Raw genomic sequence first — 21910 nt, 5'->3', positions numbered from 1 at the left:
GAGTATATGATAGATTTTTTATAATAAATAATTCAACTTTTTCAAATTTTAAAACAAAATTAATATTAAAAAATTATATTATAAATTTATAATAATATTTTTTTCAACTTTCAACAAAACATCTTATCTCGTTTAGAGTTTTTAAGCGAACCAAGGATGGCACATTGACATACATGCATATTAACCATGACACGGAGTAACATATAATGAAGTGCTACGAAGTTTATTAGGGATCTCAATAAACAATACTTCCCCATGGACAGCTCTAATTCTTTGGAGGAGTGTTCAGTGCGAATAACCCAACTACATAGATAAGGCCATTCAATTGATCACAAACACATTGGATTATCCAAAAGTAGAGACAGTCAATTATTCTTTGGAGGAGTGTTAGCAAACTTCCATTGAAAATGTTCCATGTTTTGATAGCTTCTACTGCCTGCCACTTCTTCAATGGGTACAGCATCAGATATCTCTTTCAGGTCTTCTTCACTAAGTTTCACCTTCAAAGAGCCAATGTTGCTATCCAGGTTCTTGATCTTAGTTGTACCTATAAAAAAACCAAGGGAAATTAACAGCGAGAAAATGCAGGTGAAAGTCTCAACTTGTTTTGACATTTTTTTCAAGGTGAATAAATAATAAGCAAGCATTAATATCAAAGTTCATGTAGAAATTGCATTATAAAATGAGTCTGGATTCTAGATCTAAATTCTTGAGAACATGAAGATATAGTATTCTTTCTTAATGAAAAGAAAAAGAAAGCAGAAGGTCTAGAGAGGAGACAAACTGATGCCTTGGGTTTGAATGGGCAAAAAACTGAAAGTTCCAAAAAAAAAAAAAGAAGAAGAAGAAGAAGACTTGGATCTCAAAATAAAAAATCATGAGGCAAAGCAAAATATATGTGCATTTGTCTTAATTTAATTTTCCTAAGCTAAATAGACTCGTTTGGACGCTTGGAATATCTTAAATTTTGTGAATGATAGTGACATTATCTAAATTACATTGCTTTATTGAATTTTAGAAAGGAAGAGAAAAAAAGTTAAGAAATGAGAGATAAATGGTTTAATACTATTTTTAGGAAATTATAGAGAAATTGTTTAATATTATTTTTTTATTTTAAGTTTGAAAAAGTTGTGTTGATTTTTGTATTTTATTTTGAAGCTTGCAAAAGTTGTGATGATTGGATAATGATTTAATGATTATTAAATGAAAAAGTTGAAAATTTGAAATTAAAAAATATTTTGTGTTTGAGTGATATTTGAGAATTAAAAAAATATTTAAGAATATATAAAAATACTTGTGAACAAATGTATCGTGAAAACCAAAAAGGGGCCAGAGGGAACATAATCACCCCTCCGTCTCCCCTAGCGTGGCAGCTTTGCTAGCAGGGATTCTCTCTGCCACCTCACCCTTGGACCCTAGGGGTCCTCCTTCATGCCAACTTTTATCTTCATGGTTTGTGTGGTGTAATGAAATAGGCCGAATGTCTTTTGCCTCGTTCTCAAAACAAAACCGGTTATGGAAACCAAAGCCAGTCTTGAGAGGTGTTTCCAAACGTGGGCTTAGGCACATGGATTGAATTACTCCCAACAGTTTTCCTTGGTTTCTATGTAAGTTGATGTCCTCTATGAAATGCAGTTATCTTGTTACATATGTTGCAGGTAGCTTAAAAGGGAAGAAGCACTACACATTTGGAAAGGGCATAGTATTTTAACATAAGCAAATTTTATACTAATTCAAACTAATCATGTCTAAAAAAGTGAAAGCCGCTTACCAGGAATAGGTACAACATCATTTCCATGTTCAAGAACCCATGCTAGAGCTATCTGGGCAGGACTGCATTTGTGCTTTCTTGCTAAGCTTTCGATTCGAGTGTAAATGGTCTTGTTCTTTTCCAAATTCTCTGCTTGGAACCGAGGATGCAGAGCCTCGTAGAAAAAAGACATTCATTAAAAAATATTTTCTTAACCATTAAGTAAAAAAAAAAAAAAAAAAAAAACCGAATTGGTAGAATCTCTCGAGACAAACTATTGGTGGCTTAAGCATTTTCCATATTTTTTTGAAGAGTGAAGCGCAGCTGAGATAAGAATTTATATCATAGTTGCCTGAAGAAGTATTCATACAGTTCATTGGAGACCTGCATATGGGATGGGAAATTATGGGGGAAACATATACCAAGGAGCTATTTGAGGCCAGACTTTCCAGGACTCCTTTGCCAGCAAAAAAACCACGACCAAGAGGACTAAATGGAACTATTCCAATTCCAAGTTCCCTGCATGCACAAAAGAATCAAGAGGAGAATGCTCATACTTTTGGATAGATGATTAAATACACAGAAATAAAAGAACAACTAAGCACCTTAAACTTGAAATTTTCAAAGAAACTTCTTGCATTTCAGACTCCATGTGATGGAGATTTTGGACAAAAAATGCGTGACATTCAGATAATTTTTTTCCAGACATTGCATCTGCGACTAGTTTTCATTGATACTTTGGTTTAAAATTGAACAAACCTGCAAAGTGGTATTATCTCTCCCTCAATGTCACGAGTCCAGAGAGACCATTCCATTTGCACAGCTGTGATGGGATGGATGGCATGTGCCCTCCTTATTGTGTCTGGGCTGGCTTCAGATAGACCAATATACTTGACTTTTCCCTCTTGTACCAGTTTCTTAAGTTCACCAATCTACAAAAACAATAATATCTATCTAATCAGTTTTCTCACATACCGGGAATCAGGATTCAAACTTAGGACTTTCGTTATGATATCATGAAAATTAACCACTTATTCCAAAAGTTTAAGTTGATAGGAATAGGTAGATTTAATCATTTCCCACCATCACCACAATGCAGGAAAAAGGAAATCAAAGGATCGCCAATTGCAGGCATTTTAGCTAGCTAGCTAGCTGAAACAGAAAAGAGAAGCACTTACAGTCTCTTCTATAGGTGTTTTTGTGTCCACCCGATGCTGATAATACAGATCAATGTATTCCACATGAAGACGCTTCAAGCTAGCCTCACAGCATGAGCGAACATACTCGGGGGCACCGTTCACTATCATATGAGGAAAGTTCAATGCCTGGACCCCAAATTTGGTGGCTATTTGAATTTTCTCTCTTGGCAACTGCTTCAAGGCCTGAAAGATGTATCCTTTTAGTTTGCTAATATGGAAAATTATAGGCACATATTTCTCCATATGTGACCATGTTTATATTTACAAGTGAAGGTTCCAAATTTGCAATGTGCACCTTCCCAAGCAGAATTTCATTAGTATGGGGCCCATAGATGTCAGATGTATCAAAGAAAGTGATTCCCTTACTGAAAGCATGCTCTATTACAGAGATTCCATCATCATCAGAAAGAGGAGAATTGTACATTCCACTCAGTGTCATACATCCAAATCCCAACTTTGAGACCTAGGAAAAGGAAAGGAAGATTAGAACCAGAAAGAAATGAACAAGGTAAAGTTAAAAGAAAGAAGGGAACTGGAGTGAAAACAGAGCACAAAACAAAGTATTTTAACAGAGAAAAGTATTATTCTAAAACCATGGAACCTATGCATCTTGAACATTAGGCTTTCATGGTTACAACTTATTTCTGTAGGTCCAAACTTTTATGAGGCTTTTGATGGAAGAAACAAACAAAGACCATAACAATTTTATGTCAAAGCAATCTGCTGCATGATCTTCTTGCTTCACAGGACTAGAACAAAATCTATGGACCGAAAACATTACCCCAAGTAATTGACAATCACCTCAATCAATTTATTTTTAACCAGATTATTTTAAACTGTTGCCTTTATTTTTCTCATTTTTCTAAAACGCCACCAGTGGGTTCTCACAATACCCATTCTTGTAGAATGTAAAATCACTTGTCTCAAAAGTTTAAGATAATGAAAAGAGATATATTTCATTTTAGTTCGGGCTAATGAATTTAGAAGACATCCTGATTGCAGCCAAATCCCATGAATGGTTTATTTTAATGTCTCTCTAGAAACTTATTCCGAACAGGGATGAGCAAAAATTTGAAAATCCGACTCTGACTTTGAATCCAACTCATCTAACTCTACTCTGACTTCAACAAAATGGAGTTGGAGTTGGAGTTGGATGTGTCGCTAGACCGACTCTGACGTTGACTATATGCTCCGAATCCAACTCCGACTTTGAATCCGACTCCGATATTGTATATATATTATAAAAATATGCATTTATTTATATTTATCATACATACTATTATATTTATTTAGTTATATAACAAGAACTTATATAGTTAAATTCAATAATATATAATTATGAGATAATTATTATAAAATTATATACTTATACATAATGTAAATAAAATAATAATAGTTTAGTATATATAAACATTATAGTATTATTACCATACATACTTAAGTATAGAAATAAGTTAGACACTAATATTGAAATAAGCCTAGCATAATAAATTAATAACACAAAATGCTAATTTACTAAGTTATAATAACATATAATTAGACACAAGAAAGTCTAGTATATGATGAAGTTAAAAATAAATTAGACATTAGTATAATAACATATAATTAGACACCTATTATAAGTCTTATATAGAAATAAATTAGACACTAGTATAGAAATAAATAATAAGTCAAGTATAATAAGTTAATAATACATAATACTAATGTACTAAAGTATAATAACATGTAATTAGACACTAGAAATAATAAGTAATACTATAGTATGATAAAGTGTAATTAGACACTATAATATACGTCTAATATAAAAATAAGTTAGATAATTAGTATAAATTAGCAGTGAATGATTTAATTTTAATTTTTAATTTTTGGAAAAACTAAAATCTGAAAGCCCACAAAAAATTCTTTTTAAAAAGTGGGTTAAATATGAAGCTAAAAAAAAGTCCAAAATAAGCTCAAATCCGATTCTGTTCATAAAAGTTGGAGTCAGATTGGAGCCTACACAAGTTAGAGTTAGAGTTGGAGTCAAATTTTGGATTTCAGAATCCGACTCCGATTATGTCAGTGCTCACCCTTAATTATGAAATGGACCTAGAACTAAAGAAAAATTATATACAAGTAAGTGTGAGGACACACTCTCTGCATTGCTCGCATGGCAGGACTTGATTGCTAAGAGATTCAGGGCATGTTTAGATAATGAAATGAGATGATAATTCTGTAAATAATAATGAAATAACTTGATTTAATATGTTTTATTGGGATTTTGGTAAGGAGAGAGAAAAAATTGAATAAAAATATTATGAAGTAAAAAAAATTGATTGAATACAAATTTTGAATATTATTTTTGGTTTGAAATTTGAAAAGATTGTATTATTTTTTGTGTTTTGTTTGAGAGTTTGAGAAAATTGTAATGATTAATTAAGAAATTTGAATATTTGAAATTGAAAAGTGTTTTTTATTTGAGTGGTGTTTGAGGAAAAAAAATTATGAGAAATTTTGAGATGAAATGAAAATATCTCACTTCCCAAATATGGCCTTAATTTTAAATTTTTTCTAGCTAACTAAGGTTACGTTTAAATGCTGAGATAATTTCAAATGATATGCAAATAGCAATGAAAAGTAGTGAATATTTTGTGAATAGTAGCGAACTGTTTGTGAATAGTTTTGCAATAGTCTGAGAGCTTATTTGGGATTGTGTTATAAGTTTTAAAAAGTGTTTTAATAGCCTTAAAATCTCTTTAAAGAAAAAATTAGGTAGCTTAAGTGTTACGTGTTAAATCACTTTTGAATTTTAAATAAACTAAAAAGTACGTTTGAGGAAAATTATTATTTTCTAAATAATGCAGAATGTAATTTGAATTTTAAAAATACTGTCAACGAGTAAAAATATCTATATAGCTTTCAGATAATTACAACTTTTATACTTTCAAAAATATGATCATAATTTTTAAAAAATAAATAATTGTCATTTTTACATCAGAAATCATTTTTTTAATTTGTTTAAAAAAATGTAATATGTTTAAAAATATTTTAAACATATGGTTACCAAATAGTAAATAATTTTTTAATAATATAATTTATTACTTAAACTATAAGTTTTATTTTCTACCGCAATCCTAAACATGTACTGAGACTACTTCACTTACCAAACACGGCTTAAATCTTGTCATCTCAGTAGTATGGAGTGTATATGGTGCACTCTTAAGCATTTAACTAGATAGTCATAACATAACTTAGAGCATCCATATCCGGTTGAGAATACCATCTCATTACCTAAATTTTAGTAAATTATTTTAACTTTTGACAAAAATTCCAATCCATCCGACTGACCATTTTAGGGAAAAGTTATGGGATTTGAACAGTGGCTCCCTAAATATGGGAAGTTATTGTTCATCTATAAATCATTTTTTATAAATATTTTATTCTAATAAATAAAAAAAATTCTTATTCTAATCATCTACAAGACACTTTCTCTCATGTTCATATTTCTTATAATTAAAATTTGAAAAAAATTGTCCCCATTGAGATGATCCCATTTTTTTTCCTAAAAAAGGTTGAGCAGTTGTGAAAATATGATTTTTTTTAAAAAAATATTATTGTTATGAAAGCATTTTGAAAATATTATATTTAGAGAAATAAGTAGTTTAAAAAAAATCATTAGGGATGAAAAATCTAAAACATGAGTACAACAAATAATTAAATAATTACAAAAATGTAAAAAAAAAATTAAAAAATTTTCATCCACTACTTTCCCGAAAGACAAACAAATGAGTAGTTAAAAATGTACAAAGAAATGAGTAGAAGAAATAATAAAAAATAATAATAAAATTTTATTTTAATATAATAGAGAAAAAATAGAGAGTCAGATACAGAAGGTTTTAGAAAGATAAATTTAAAAAGAAAATTTAAAAAAAGAAGATTTTTAGTTAAAATTTAAGAAAAAGTTTACTTATGCGGATGTGAATGATTAGTACCCCCACAATCTTCTTATAAACTATATATACTGTACCTACGCCGTACTATTTACTTACAAAAATAGCACCACAAAGCTCCTGATCACTGAAATTAATCATTCCTCCCCATACATATGTACATCTCATGGGAATCGAACTGCGTCTATCTTGTTCATGAATCTTGACACATACAGTATAAAAGATCAGAGTGAAGCCCTTTAGCGGCATATGATTTTTTGCCACAAAGAAAAAAAATTAAGATTACTTGCAGCGAAATTGGTCGCGCAAGACAAAAATGACCATTTGCAAAGAAAAGACAGGGTGTTTGCGAGGAACAAAGTCGTGGCGAATGTTAAATAGTATTGGGTGAGTCCCTCCCTGACTTGGAGAGATACATGTGGCCGGAAGTTTCCTGAAAAGACAGAGAGAATGAAATTCAAAAGAGTTACCTCAAAGCCTTGATTGCCCAGTTTCACCCTTGGAATTAGCACATGGTTTCCTGCCTCTGTCATTTTTCAAGATTGTGTTTCTTCTCAGTGTCGTCAGAGTCTCAATGCGTTCGCTGGGATACTCCGACAACAATAGAGAGGATGGGAGCAGCGACGGTTCTACTATCCTCCTATCGCCCTCTATAGCGTATTTGAAACCAGATATGATTGTTTATTCTCCCAACAAATCCTTACCTTTATTTTGTGGAAAAAATTAGTTTGCCGCCCAATGTCGCTTCATTTCAACGCTTGAAATTTGTTTTTCTTTTCCTTTTTTCGGTTTTTTTTTTTAAAATTTAATAATTAAGAAAATAATTTTTAGTATATTGATGTACTTTTAATATTTTTTAAAAATATTTAAAAATAATAAAAAAAAATATGAATTTGTCATAAAAATTCTGTTTAAAAAAAAACTGATTTAAAAAATTCTATTTTATTAAAAATCTATTACCATTTACAAAAATCTGCTTTACAAAAAAAATCTATTATGTAAAAAAATTCTGCTATGTAAAAAAATTCTGCTATATAAAATCTGTTTTATAAAAATAAATATGCTATGTAAAAAAATACTAATATAAAAAATCTGCTTTATATAAAAAAAAATCTGTTATATAAATAAAATTCTGCTATATAAAAAACTGCTATAAAACAAAAATTAAAATAAGAAATCTAGTGTAAAAAAAAAAAGAGAAATCCTGGGGACCGGTCCGACTGTTAAAACCAAAATAACAGCCCTCCAATAACCATGCGCCACGTAAGAGGTTCATTGGAAAAAATCTGCATCTGCGTACACCCGATCAAATGACTCTCCCCTCTTTCACTCCTTCGTATTCCCTTTCTTCCTCGCTTTTTCCACTCAATCCCTGAAGCTCTCGACCCCCTCATCCCGCATGGGGCTCGACCCAAACGGTAGCAGAGCTCAATTCAGACGATGAAGAAGACCCAAACGGTAATCTCTCTCAATAATCTTTTTCAATTTTTGCTTTTTTAAATTTCTCTATCGGCACTCTCTCGGTAATCTTTCTCAGTTTTGAGTTTTGAAATTTATTTCAAAGTTTTGTTATTGTCATGATTGTCTCTCGGTGATTTTGTTATCTTCTCATTACTAAGGATTTCTCTTCTTAATCTCATGTCTATGACTTCGATGTATCAATTTGAGGGATGGACATGAAGCCCTAATTAGAACGACAGTGGAGTTTCTTACCAGATCAAAAGAAAAAAAAAAAACAACTCTTGATCCTCATTCTAGCCTCTAATCAGTAGGATAAGGGCAGTGGAAAATAAATGGGTGTTTGAGAATGGTTTGTTGGAAGAAATTTAGTAGTTCATTAGGGGTTTCGTTATATGAAGTTTCTTTATCCGTGTGGGTCAGGTGGTCTGAAAAAATGGAGATGTCGGCGTCGGACTGAGATGGTGGCAGTGGAACTAAGCTTTGTTGGGCGGCAAGGATTGATGGCTGTGCAAAGCAACGCTGAGCTTGGAGCGAAGACGGAATGAACCTGAGAGAGAATGGAGATGCTAATTTCTGGGTAGTACTTCTAGTGATCATGTGTGGTGAGGTGTAAAATATTTATGATGTTTTAGCTTACGTGTCGCTTTGTGAATGGCAGGCTGCTTTTCAGGCTTTGACAGACGGACCGCTCCACAGCGCCTCGCAAAAAAAAAATCTGCTATAATCCTATATTAGACTATTAGTATTAGTATATATATATTAGTGTTAGTTATAGCTATATAATATATTAGACAATATAATAGTATTAATATTAGACTATTAGTATAGTTATATATTAGTATTAGTTTTGATGATTTAGTATAACTATATTAGTATAGTATAACTATAGTCTATATTAGAATATTAGTATTAGTATATATGTGATTATTTTTTATGTGATTAAAAATTATATATAATATAAAACATATTATATATAATATTAATATATAAATAGTACTGGTCTGGTCCGGTCCGATCATGTCCGATCCAAAACTAACTGGAACCGAAACCGGACCAATTCCAACCAGTTTTTCATTTATGGAAACCGGTTCCGGACCGAACGGGTCCAAAACTGGCACAACCGATCTGGTTCAGTTCGGTCCGGACCGGTTTTCCGGTTTGCTAGGTTTTTTTTACACCCCTAGTTTTACACTAGCGGTAAGCTCCAAGCAGCATGCTAGCTTTAGTCTTATTTATTTTTATTTTTTTATCTTTATAACTAGATATGATATTCACAATGACTAATATACTGCGTTTGGATGTTGAACTGAATTGAATTGAGTTGAGTTGAGAAAAAAAAATTAAAAGTTAAATAAAATTTTATTATAATATTATTTTTTAAAATTATTATTATTTTAAAATTTAAAAAAGTTGAATTATTTATTATATTTTGTATTGAAATTTGAGAAAATTATAATGATTGGATGAGATGAGTTGAAGTGAGTTGAGGATTTAAACTAACCCGTCTTAAAGCTGTGTTTGGATGTTGAGCTAAATTGATTAAGTTAAGATAAAAAGTTGAAAATTGAATAAAATATTGTTAGAATATTAATTTTTAATATTATTATTATTTTGATATTTGAAAAAATTGAATTATTTATTATATTTTGTGTTGAAATTTGAATATTTTTTAATAATTAGATAAAATAATTGAAATAAATTGAAGTGAGTTGATATGCAAAATGGCCCGCCTTTTTTACCAACACTACACACCAGGTGAGGTTGCTTTTCTTGATTGTAAACGAGCCGTTTTAACCTCCTCTCTCCCAAATCTCAAATCATCCCATTAGAATGCCCATTCAAATTTTTTTCCCCTCCCCCACCTACGATCTCCCTCCTTTGCCAGGCATAGATCACAACGTTCAGGTCAAGTGACATCGTGAACTTGCAGGCGCCGCCGATGACTCTGAGGTTCTCTCTCTTTCACACTATACATCGCTAGGTTATTTTTACACTTATTTTACAGTTCTCCTCTTTCGTAGCCCTCACTTCCATCTCTCACCCTCGAGGCTGCACTTTCTCTCCTCCATCTCCTCACTTCCGTAGCCCTCTCTAACCCTGATCTGTGACTCGAAGACATGTACAACGAGTAATGCGTCTAGATTTTGCTAAAAAAAGCCACTACCTTATCATCTCCTCCCACATTCACTTTACGCCTATTCTCTCTCTCTCTCTCTCTCTCTCTCTCTCTCTCTCTCTCTCCATGTCTAGAAAGAGAAGGAGTTGTGGAGAGAGACAGTGGAATTGGTTCTATAGGACAAATAGAACCCAGATTAGAACATGCTTTTGCATCTGAAAGGCGATTAGGAAGCGACTATTTAGATTGCCTTATGTACTGTACTGAGATAGAGACAATAGTGTGAGATGGAAGTTCTTAGGATGAACAAAGCCAACATTCGAGGATCCCTTTGTCTCAATTTGATAGTTTTTTTGGAGGAAAGGGATATTATGGTGGGCATTTTCTCAAGGTTGTCTGTCAACAGGGCAGGACATCGTTGAACTCAGAGTGCCCTTGTAAGAATACAGCTCTCTCCTTAAAAATGATTGGTTTCTTCTTCTTTATTTGCATTCTCGTAATCTTGTGTCTTCTTCTTCTTCTTCTTCTTCTTCTTCTTTTTGCCTAACCGAGCCTAAAAGAATTTCGATGTTGGACTGGGGTTGACTGTTAAACCATTTCATTGGGTCCTACGATTTGTGAAGTTCCGGTTTGATTTGGTCTTGCGTTTTGGAGATATTGTCGGGATCTGCCCCTTATGTTTGATGCTAGATATTGTTATTAAGCTTCAAACTTTATGAAATATTATAAATTTCTTCTGTTTGGATTTGATTGTTTGGTCGTATTGTATATTTTCCTTTTCTTTTTCTTTGAGCTGGGCCTATTGTATCTAGACGGCCTGATCTCAGACTTCTAACCATTCACCTGCTGTCAAATGAATTATCCATAATTCTCAATTGAATTTTCAATCTGCTTAGAGGACTTGGAATAAGGAATGTGCTATTTAAGGGGATTCCGGTAGTTAGCTGCCTATAGCCTAGATCAGACAATTGGTTTGAACTATTTGATTGGCGGAGACCAAGGTCTCTGAAAGATTTAGGACCTTAGTGTTTTGTTTTTTTAGAAAACACTATAGACACAAATGAATCCCACAAAGGGATTCTACACACTGATGTGGCACCCTACCAGTGTGCCACATCTTTTCCCCCTCCCTATTTTTTTCCCTTCCCCTTTTCACCCGCTACCATCGAAACAAAGTTTTGTCTTCCTCCATCGTGAGCCACAAAGCAGCTGTAACCACCTTCCTTCGTTCAACCACCCCTACATCGGAACCATCCACAGAACGTGATGCCAGAAGTTTCCCACCAACTCAGATCCACCGATTGTCCTCCCCGTTGGTTCCCCGTGTAAAGCATATCTCCCCCACTCCATTATTCTCAGGTGGACCTGCAGTGCCACTTCGTCCAGCAAGACTTCACCATGTAGAGGAAGTCGCCATGATTGACTTTACCAAGTGTCCGACCACTAGGCTGGGTGCGGTGGCGCAGTGTGGCTGGGAGGAGGAGAGGGGCTCAATTTCGGGAGGAGGAGAAGGAGAGGGGCTGCATTATGGGGGGCTGGGTCTAGTCAAAGGTCACCGGTGAGGGGGAACGGCCACTGGTGGTGGCCCCTGACGAGCTGCGGTGCCGCTGTTGTGGCTGGGAGAGAGAATAGAGTGAGGGGAGGGGGCGCACAACTGTTGGTTGGGAGCTGAAGGGGGGAAGAGGAGAGAAAGGAAAAGTGGGGGAATGAGGGGTTAGGGAAAATATTGGACAAGTGGTACACTGATGGTCTACCACATTAGTGTGTAGGATCTTTTATGAGATTCATTTATGTATCTAGCAGCTCCTTTTTTTTTTTTTTTTTAAATTGAGCTGTACATGCTATTCCTTTTTCTACATGGAGAAATTGTTCTTCCTTTTTACCTTTCGAATGAAGCACCTTATCCTGCTTCAACTGTAGCATATTTATATGATTTTTCGTCCCCTCAACCTTTTTATGTGTTTTCACTTGATTTGATGTTTGTGCATGGGAATTTTTTGTAGATTTTTTGGTTTAATAATGCTTTATCCGATGCAGGATGAGAGGGAAGCATTGCCTCTAAACCCAGTAGTTACAGGTGTAGCTACCGGTGCCATTACTGCTTCTCATGGGATTGAAGTAGCAGTGGAGTTTAAACCGGTAGAGCACCGGACTTAGCCTCGTGACAATGATAGACCTATTCAGTGTCCATTACCTGAACCTTCAATTCTCAATGTAAGATTGAAACTTGTTGTATCTTTTATTATTTTTTGTTATAGACAGCAACGGTGTAGGAACGTTTGTTTCTGTCTCTTTGTGCAGTGTGGTGGCTTGCTCTAGATAGGTTGGTTTGATTAGTGTATACCACACCAGTTTTTTATTTTTTATTTTAAATTAAGTTGCAATTAGACACTTTTTATTACCCTAAACAGTGGTAAATTCTCTAATGGAGATATGACCAAAACATTTCTGGATAATAAAAAAATCACAATCAGCATGGATAATGTATTAATTGTTTTGTACATGCAGCAGATTGATAAATCCTTTACGATTTCACTCCTGGTCAATAGGCCCTAATCTCCCCTTTTATGATTTTATTCTTCAGTTACATTTACACTTTGTCAGACTGTTTTGGTTTTCTTCCGTCTCAATTAAATGACAGCATTGTTGGTTGACATCGGGAGAGAAATGTAATCTCTCTCTCTCCCATGACATGGTTATTGCAACATTTCCATGTTGGTAATTGGCATTTGATAACATGGAAAAGTATGCCAAATCCAATTTTGGAAACGATCATAACCCATTTTTTTAATCAAAAAGTTTTCTCACTCTTATTTTATTTATTCTACTCGAATTGCTTCCAAGATAACTTAAAAGACAAAAATGTAGATGTACTCTCCACCATGGTCCAAATCCAATCTGGGGTATACAAAGCAAAGGATGCAGGACCTATTCTGTTGAGCTAAAGCTCAGACAAAGCTCCTTATCTTCTTTAATTTTTTTTTTGGAGAGCGGAAGGTTACTTGTCCAATAGTGAACCCTTCTCATTTTTATTAAATAGAACCCTTATTTATGGTAGAGGAATACCGTGGTAACAAAAATAAGACCCAAAGAAAAATCCAAGGAAGCCGCAGCCAAGAAAACTTTTCTAAAACAAGCCTATGAATCAAGAATGAGAATAAAACGAAAGAAAAAACCAGACCTAAACTCGTAAAGAGGGAAGGCCTAAAACATTCAAATAGAGAAATCCTCTAAGAATCCAAGGCATATTATAGTTATTAGAATAAGCCAATTCTGCACCTGAAGTCCCAGCTTTGGCTAACCAAATTAATCTGCCACCATATTACCTTCATGAAAACATGCTGAAAATGGCAGTGAATAGTATAGGATAGCCTAACAATTTTCTCCCAAAAATCTTCTAGGTACCACACACCACATCTCCCTCTAAGCCACCAAGAGATAACCACATTCGAATCCATTTCTACTATTACATTAGTGATATTTAAAGTTTTACAAATTCTCAAACCTTGAAGGAGCGCCATGAGTTCTGCTTTGTTATTGGAACCAAAGCCAACATGTGAGGCATAAGTTTGAACATGTTGCCCTGACTCGTTACGAATAACCCCACCAATGACACAAGAACCCTAGGTTGCTGAGACTACTACTATCTGTATTCAATTTGTGCCAGCTCGACGGTGGATTAACTCACCTTACCACTTTGCAACAAGGGACTTTAGGAACCACCGGTTTAATCCGCAGGGCCTCAAGGATCATGCCATCTCGGTGGGACAGTCGCGTAGGTTGTTTAGCCACCTGAAAAAGGGAACCTAACCACACACAAATAGAATGAACAACAATTTCATGAATTTCCAGAATACCTTCCATCCGAGTAAGACATCTCTCCTCCATAAGCGCCAAGTAACAATGATGGGCATGATGCCCACAATAAATCCCACCTGCGAGGATGAGCTAGCACACTTGAACCAAGTCCTAGAATTCTGTTACCAAGATCTACCAATAGGAATATAAAAAAGAGTGCCAAAAAAGGACCATACTTTTTTAGGGAATTCACCCTCAAAGAGCACATGGTTCATATCTTCAATATGTCCTACATTACAACAATCACATTTGGAAACAAGGGAAATACCAATACAATGCAATCTATCATCCACACTCAATGCCATATGCCAAACCCTCCAAAAATGTATAGACATTTTTAAAGGAAGACTCTTATGCCAAATCCAAGCATGCCAATCAAGAGGAAAACCTTTGATATGAATACAATCCCAAATAGATTTGGTAGAGAACATACCTGTCTATGTAGGAATCCAAACAAGAACATCCTTTCCAGAATTAGGCTGTGATAAAGAGGTTAAAATCTCATCCACCTTATCCTGCCCTACTAAGCTCTCCAAAAGATCCACATCCCAACTATCCGACAATCGACAATATTTAATTTTTAGCAAGGATGAATCCACTAGTGGCGTCTCATTCATTAGGGGACCATTATCCCCCCATTTATCATGCTAGAAAAAAAAAATCTCACATTCTCTAATCTTCCATTTAGAATTATTCAACAAAAAGGGAATATAATTAGTAACCATTCCTCAAAATCTAGTCCATTTAGAGGCCTGTGTTAGAAACCAAGGTTTCGATCCCACATATTTTGCTTTAAAAAAATTGGCCCATAAAGAATTGCTTTGAATAAGGTTCCAACCAAAACGCATATGTAAGGCTTTCTGAACATTTTGAAGGGCCCATAACCGGAGCTGCCATTCTTCCACAGGTTTGCAAATATGTTTCCAGGCCACCCATTTCTTTTTATCTCGCCCATCGGAGTCTCCCCAAAAGAAAGAACTCATCAACCTATGGATCTTGGAGATAGTAATTTGAGGTACCTGTAAAACAACAAAGAGGTGAATTGTCATGTTGGATATAACATGCTGCAACAGAATGAGTTTTCTACCAGTAGATAGTAGTCTTATCTTCCAGTCACAGATTTTTTGCCTCACTTTATTCACCATGTCTTCTAAGTGAAATTGCTTAAGTCTCCCCAAAATTATCGGCACTCCCAAGTATTTGAAAGGAAAATCCGCTCCATAAACTCATACTACGTAAATGTCTCTGCTTTAGCCTAGAGGAAATTTTGTTCGAACAATATAATGTCGATTTTTGTATATTAATGGTCTGTCCCAACCACCTTTCATATTGGCCCAAAATTTGCTGTAGAACTCGAACCAACCTCTGACTTCCATTGGAAAATATCATTACATCATCAGCATACATCAAATGAGAAACAATAGGTGTACCTCGGGCCTGAGAAAAAGGCCCAAACTTGTGCTCTTGCACACTACCATGGATCAATCGGGATAGTACCTCTTGCTGAATGATGAACAAAGATGGTGACAACGGATCACCTTAACGAAGACCTCAACCTCCCAGGAAGAAACCCTTGACCGTACCATTCATCATAACCGAATAGCAAGGGTTAGAAATACAGAAATGCACCAAATCACATAATTGAGTAGAAAAGCCAAACCTGCGCAAGACCGTAGTTAGAAAGCCCAATCCATGTGATCATATGCTTTCGCCATATCCACTTTCAACATAAGATTGCCCCCATGAATGCTTTTATTAATGGATTGAACCATTTCCTGGGTGAGACTAATGTTCTCAAAGATACTTCTTCTAGGAATAAAGGCACCTTGCTTAGGAGAAATCAGATGAGGCAATAGACCTGTTAATCGAGTAACAATAATCTTGGAGCAATTTTTATAAAAAACAGAACAAAGGCTAACGTGATGAAACTTATCAAAACCTGTAGGCGCCTCCACCTTTGGTATTAACACCAAATATGAGGCTGTAAAGAACTTAGGAAGGAAAGAACTTAGGAAGGTGCTTGAATATAAAGAATTCCAATACTGCATTCCACACATCAGCTTTAACCACCTCCCAACATGTTTTATAGAAACCCAAATCAAACTCGTTGGGACCCGATGCACTATGAGATGGAATGGAGGACAAAGCCTAAAAAACTTCCTCGAGACTGGGAGGCCGAATGAGAGAGGCATTTTCCTCCTCTGAAATGATTGGCTCAATGTACTCGTCCAGGCTAGGTTGCTCTACCGATGGGTCCCCTTGAAGGAAAGAAGAGAAAAATTCTACTACCCTTTGGTGAATACTTTCCGGTGTCTTATAACTCACCGTATTCGATCACATTTCCAACACTCTTTTTCTTCTTTTGTTGGCAAGACAAGCATGAAAAAATTGGTATTACGATCACCATCCACCTGCCATTTTAGCTTGGCCATTTGTGCCAATCTCAATTCTTCCCGTCGCCTTCAATTGGCCAGATCCAAAACTGCCTCATGTAGTTCCCTCTCCAAGTTATCCTCCCAATTTAATTGAAGTCGTTGCTCAATCTCCTCAACCTATTTTTCAAGAGCATCAATACGACCCAAAGTATGACCAAAGACCCTTTTATTCCATTCTTGAAGTGCCACCTTTGTCTACTTTAGTTTTCTAGTCAAGATCTGAATAATTGACCTATCCACCCGAACATTCCAAGTTGTCCGAACACATTCCAAAAAATCATGGTGCTCCACCCACATTTGTTGGAAATGAAATGGGGCCAGGCCATAAGAGAAAGGATCTTTCTTGAATTCAATGAACATGGGAGCATGATTGAGTAGAATGCGACAAATATGAACAAAAAGCATTAGGAAACAAAGCAATAAAAGAACTGTCCATGAGATCATGATCAAGCCACGCCCATGAACGAGCAAGCCCTGATTGCCCATTACACCAAGAAAAAAACACTCTCTTTCGTAGTCATTTCCATAAGCCCCTTTGATGGATCCAATTATTAAAATCCTCCATAGCCATACTAGGCCGAGGCCTACCTCTCCTGATTTCTGAGTTATTCCGTATAATATTAAAATCACCCACAAAGACACAAGGGTCTGACCCCAAATTATTAATGCTGAGATCATCCCAAAGGAAGCGTCTCTCCGCTAAGGTACATTTGGCATATATTACTGTAAGCAAGAATTTTGTGTTTCCTTCACCAACTATAATATAAATAAATTGCATACCATCCAAACAAATTGCACCTCATAAGTACTATTATGAGTACTATTCTAGAAAATCCAGATTTTGCCCCCTTCAACCTCATTAGAAATAACATTATCAAAATTCAACCATCTTGCCAATTGACGAGCACCCTCTAAATTTTGAAAAGGCTCTACAAGAGCAACAATTTTTGGCTTCAATTTTCCAATCAATTTCTTTAATCTACTTTTAGAGGTTCCAACCCCTCTAATATTCCATACAAAAAGGGAATCAATCATTGAGCAAGGTTAGAAAGTCGGGCATGAACCTAAGAAGAGCTTCGCATTTTAACAAACATTTTTTTATTATACTTTTTTTTTTACCTTCATTGCCTCGGACTCCGTAAGATATTCTTTCTCCTATGGGAATACCTTTGATTGAATTTTTGGCTCTGGCTTTGAAACGATATTTTCCAGCACAAACATCTCCCCCCTAGTTCATCTGCATTTTCCTCTGCCACCATTGTCTTAGAGCATTGACATTGGATTGGCTATCCCAATCTTCAAAATTTGAAAAATATGTAAGTTTTTAACTTTTAGCTAATCACTCAACACTTAAAATCTATATTGGATTAGCCATTACATTCTCTATAATAATAAAATATTACTATTTTTTATTATTTGTATTTCTTTAATAAATTTTTATTTTTTAATTAATTTTTTATTTTATTTTCCTAATCTTCAATAACCTCCAACAATCATATTCATTTTCATTTTCACAATCTAACAATTTATAATATAATAATCTCATATATACATAGATGATAAAATCTCATATGTAAATAAAAATTCCATATGTACAATCCATAAAAATCTCACACGTACTATAATATAATAATCTCACATATACATAGATGATAAAATGTCATACGTAAAATAAAAATTCCATATGTACAATCTATAAAAATTCCACATCTATAATATAATAATCCCAAAATATAACAAAATAACATAAGAGAAAAAGATGAAATTAATAAACAATTGATATAGACTTGCTATAGGACTTTTCATCTTTGAAGAAAAAGATGAAATTACTGTAGCTCATATTTGGGATGAAAAGGGGTTGACTAATTCAATGTGGGCCAACTTTTGATAAAATGAGTTAAATTTAAAGATGAAAAGCAATTTAAAGAAGCCAATGTGGATGCTCTTAGATTGCACCTCAAATAGTTCCACTCCTGCACTGGCCATCGAAACAGCAAACGATTCCAAATTCTGAATCAGATTCGAGCAGCCAATCATTGATAGCCCCCCCTGAAAAATACCTGTAGCACTCCCATCGCACTTAGGAGCATTATAGTCCAACACTATATCCTTTGCACCCTTTGTTTCCGTAACTTTCACCAAGTCACCAACATGATCAAGCACCGATGGATTTTCCTTCTCAGGTATTAACAACGGTTCCACTAGCACCATTGGGTCTTCCACAGGTACTAGAACATCACCCATCGGCTCAGACAGAGGATTTAATTCATACGTGACCAGCACCAAATCCTCCACTGCCCCCTTTGTTTCCTTACCATTCATCATATTATTTTCTACACCAACAGCAGGCGTTAGATTTTCCGCAGTCTCATTTATACTTGGCTCTTCCCCATTGTCAACTACAGGTTTCCCAGTGTTAGTATTGCCTTTCTTCCCTTTCCGTCCATTCCCAACCTGCCCAGATTTTTCAGTTCTACATGTCCGAGAATAATGACCCTACATTTACACGCAGAGCAATATGCAGGGAGCCCTAGCGCCCCAATCCAGAAGTGGATCAGCGAAGGTTTTATAGCATCAACCTCCACACATAATCATGCTCCATTCGTTCTCATAGCACATCGAGTTGGATCATCACGTCGGATGAATGTCCCAATCGGTGCCATAAGGATATTCAGAAAAGCTTCAAGATAAAAGTTTAGAGGGAGACTCGGTAGAGAAATCCAGACCGGTACCCTCAAGGGCTCTTCTTCTTCGTTAAATTCTGAAGTCCAACAAAGCCCCTATCAGTTGTGAATGAACACACACACGGCGTCTAGAGAAGAACGCTGCTTCAGAAACTTAAGCACAACAGAGTAGTGGAATGGCTCCGCTGACTGTGCAATCTCCTCTTTGGAAAACTGGAAATAGACCTCACCTTCAACCATATTTGGAAGTTTGGGCGCTGGCACCATCTCAGGGATGGGCTAAGGGACATCAGCCACCAAGTCAGCAAAGGAGGGCTAACTGGTGACACCATTTGCCTCACTTAAATTCCAGTCCATGTGGCAGAATGCAAACCCTATTCACTAGAAAGAAAAAGGGTAGAAACGGAAAAATCCTCCAAAAATAGGAACCTTATCTCCTTTAATTGGTAATATATATGTTTCATAAATCCATCGGTGCTGCAAGATAATCCGCATTATCACTTGAAGTTTGAATTTCTTATTAAGTATTATATGTGTGTTTTCACGTCATGATTCATAACTGGTGAAATTGTATGAAGCATTATGTATGCATTCCAGTGTCAGCTTCACTTGCACGATAACGAAAAGTGTAGAGCAGTATCCAATGCAATTATGGATTGCACATGATGGCTTATATAGATCATGTTAATTTGTACCATCTAGGATGTCCTTTTGATGCTGCATGCACATTTTGCAAATTAGGATTTGAAAAAAAAGCATAATGGGCATAGGTTCACTAAGACTTGGATAGGAGAAAGACAGTACAATCCTTCTTCCTCCTTCATACATTTTATTCTACCAAAATTACTTTGAATGGGCCATGTAAAGTGGCTTTTATTAGAACCAAGAAATGTTATGGAATTTGTATAGAACTACAACTAATCCACGCAACTTCTTACTAGAAAGTTTATGCCTGCTCGAAGTAGTTGATGTGTTTCAAATAGAATCACCAACCTGTTGGTGTGGCTTGAAAGCGCTATTAAAGACCTCCCAAATTAGCAAAAATTCTAGAAGAAAATTTATGCCTGCCCGAAGTATAACACGATATAGCATATTTTTTTGTCATATTTTTGTATTAATTTTTAACTTTTCATATTTAACGCTTGAAATTGTCAAATTGCATGCAGGGAGAAGCAAGATGCCAATTCTTCATATGGGCTAATATATTTCAATTGGTAGAGGAGAAAATTGTAACAAGAGAGAATGCAGTTTGGAAAAGAGAGGATGGTTTATTGTTGCGCAGGTATAAAGTTAAGAAAAAGAAAGATAAACTAATTGAGAGAGAGAATGCTATTCATAAGCAAGATGATAAAATTAGAAAGAGGATTGTAGAGAATAGATGTGCATGTATATTATTGTGTATTTTCTTGGTGTTATTGATTGTAATAGTTTTTGGTTGGTTTTGATTGTAGATGTATTTATTACTGTTAATTGTAAATGGATGGTTCGGACTAAGTATCTTACGGATATTGCTAATTTGATTATGTGGTTGGTTTGGACTATAGATGTATTTCTCAGGTCATTATTTTTATATTGTTTTTCTTTTGTTTACTTGCAGAATCTATGTAAGAAAGTTTCTTATTCTGACCTTGTAAAAAGAAAAAATTCATTCTTATTCTGATCTCCCAATTAGCCAACTAATCCACACAACTTCTTGGTAGAAAGTTTCTTATTCGTTTCATGACATAATGACTAAGCTTTGGCAGATTTCCTTTAAAGATCAATAGACCCAAAAAGTATAAAAGAAAGTACAACCACAATTCTTCTCTTGAAGTTGCTAATCCGAAACACCAACATTTCTGAAAAGTCATTTCCCAACTATTTTCTCATTATAGACTTAAAAAATCCTGCATATTACACCAACATAAATTATAAGCTGTACGTTAAACAGTCTCACACTTACAACATATTTCATCACAACACTAAAAAATACTACAAACTATAACTTCGCAACAACATTCTTTACAACATTTCATCACAACAAGCAAAAACAAGTTACTAAATAAAAACCACGGCCTCACATGTCCTCATTGCCCAGTGGCATTAATGGTTCTATGATAGTATTACATTGTGTTCCAACAACATTAGCACCAAGTTGATCGATGTTAACACCAAGTTGAGCTTTCAATACCTCACCATGATGTGATTCATTATCAAATATTTTTTTGCAAGTCTAAATTTCAAACAAAGCATGATACACATATATTAGAAAGAAATATGAATGCAGTCCAATAAATATAGAATTAATATGAAAAAATATTTATTATCTATTTCTTCTTTCCCTTCATCATAGCCTTCTCCATAGGCGAAACTTTCCTTTTCACTAGAGGCCTCCCTTTCCCTCAGACAACTTGCGGGCTTAATATTTTCTTACCCTTGTCCACGACCACATTCTCTTTTACCTTGGTTGAACTAGACTCAAGTGTTAATCTTTTAAAT

The 21910-nt window shown here is 35.0% G+C and overlaps 1 protein-coding gene, 1 long non-coding RNA gene and 1 pseudogene across 2 annotated transcripts; 2 read left to right on the top strand and 1 right to left on the bottom strand.

Moving 5' to 3' along the window:
* Positions 1-202: 202 nt before the first annotated feature.
* LOC122318611 (probable aldo-keto reductase 1) lies at positions 203-7573 on the bottom strand. The gene is made up of 7 exons (XM_043136137.1): positions 7349-7573; positions 3245-3412; positions 2929-3132; positions 2510-2682; positions 2173-2269; positions 1772-1925; positions 203-547 (listed from the first exon to the last, which is right to left on the bottom strand). The coding sequence occupies exons 1-7, from the start codon at positions 7409-7411 to the stop codon at positions 366-368; spliced, it is 1041 nt and encodes a 346-aa protein (XP_042992071.1). The 5' UTR covers positions 7412-7573; the 3' UTR covers positions 203-365.
* Positions 7574-8072: 499 nt separating this feature from the next.
* Positions 8073-9054, top strand: LOC122317884. Its single transcript, XR_006244677.1, has 3 exons — positions 8073-8336; positions 8760-8916; positions 8998-9054. It is a non-coding gene; the product is annotated as an uncharacterized LOC122317884 (long non-coding RNA).
* A 1772-nt stretch (positions 9055-10826) lies between these two features.
* Positions 10827-12774, top strand: LOC122274540 (annotated as a pseudogene).
* The last annotated feature ends 9136 nt before the right edge of the window (positions 12775-21910 follow it).

The sequence above is a fragment of the Carya illinoinensis genome, chromosome 8 (genome assembly GCF_018687715.1).
Source record: "Carya illinoinensis cultivar Pawnee chromosome 8, C.illinoinensisPawnee_v1, whole genome shotgun sequence".
NCBI classification, from domain to species: domain Eukaryota; kingdom Viridiplantae; phylum Streptophyta; class Magnoliopsida; order Fagales; family Juglandaceae; genus Carya; species Carya illinoinensis.
The sequence above is the reverse complement of the archived record's forward strand: the minus strand, read 5'-3'. Positions and strand labels throughout refer to the sequence as shown.

Bases quoted from the DNA above. Each gene is read 5' to 3' on its own strand.
- LOC122318611 (XM_043136137.1), bottom strand. From the start codon at position 7,411: ATGACAGAGGCAGGAAACCATGTGCTAATTCCAAGGGTGAAACTGGGC. The intron at 3,133-3,244 runs GTGCACATTGCA...TACATCTTTCAG, and splicing joins ATGAAATTCTGCTTGGGAAG to GCCTTGAAGCAGTTGCCAAG. The intron at 2,270-2,509 runs GTTTGTTCAATT...TTGTGCATGCAG, and splicing joins GAGATAATACCACTTTGCAG to GGAACTTGGAATTGGAATAG.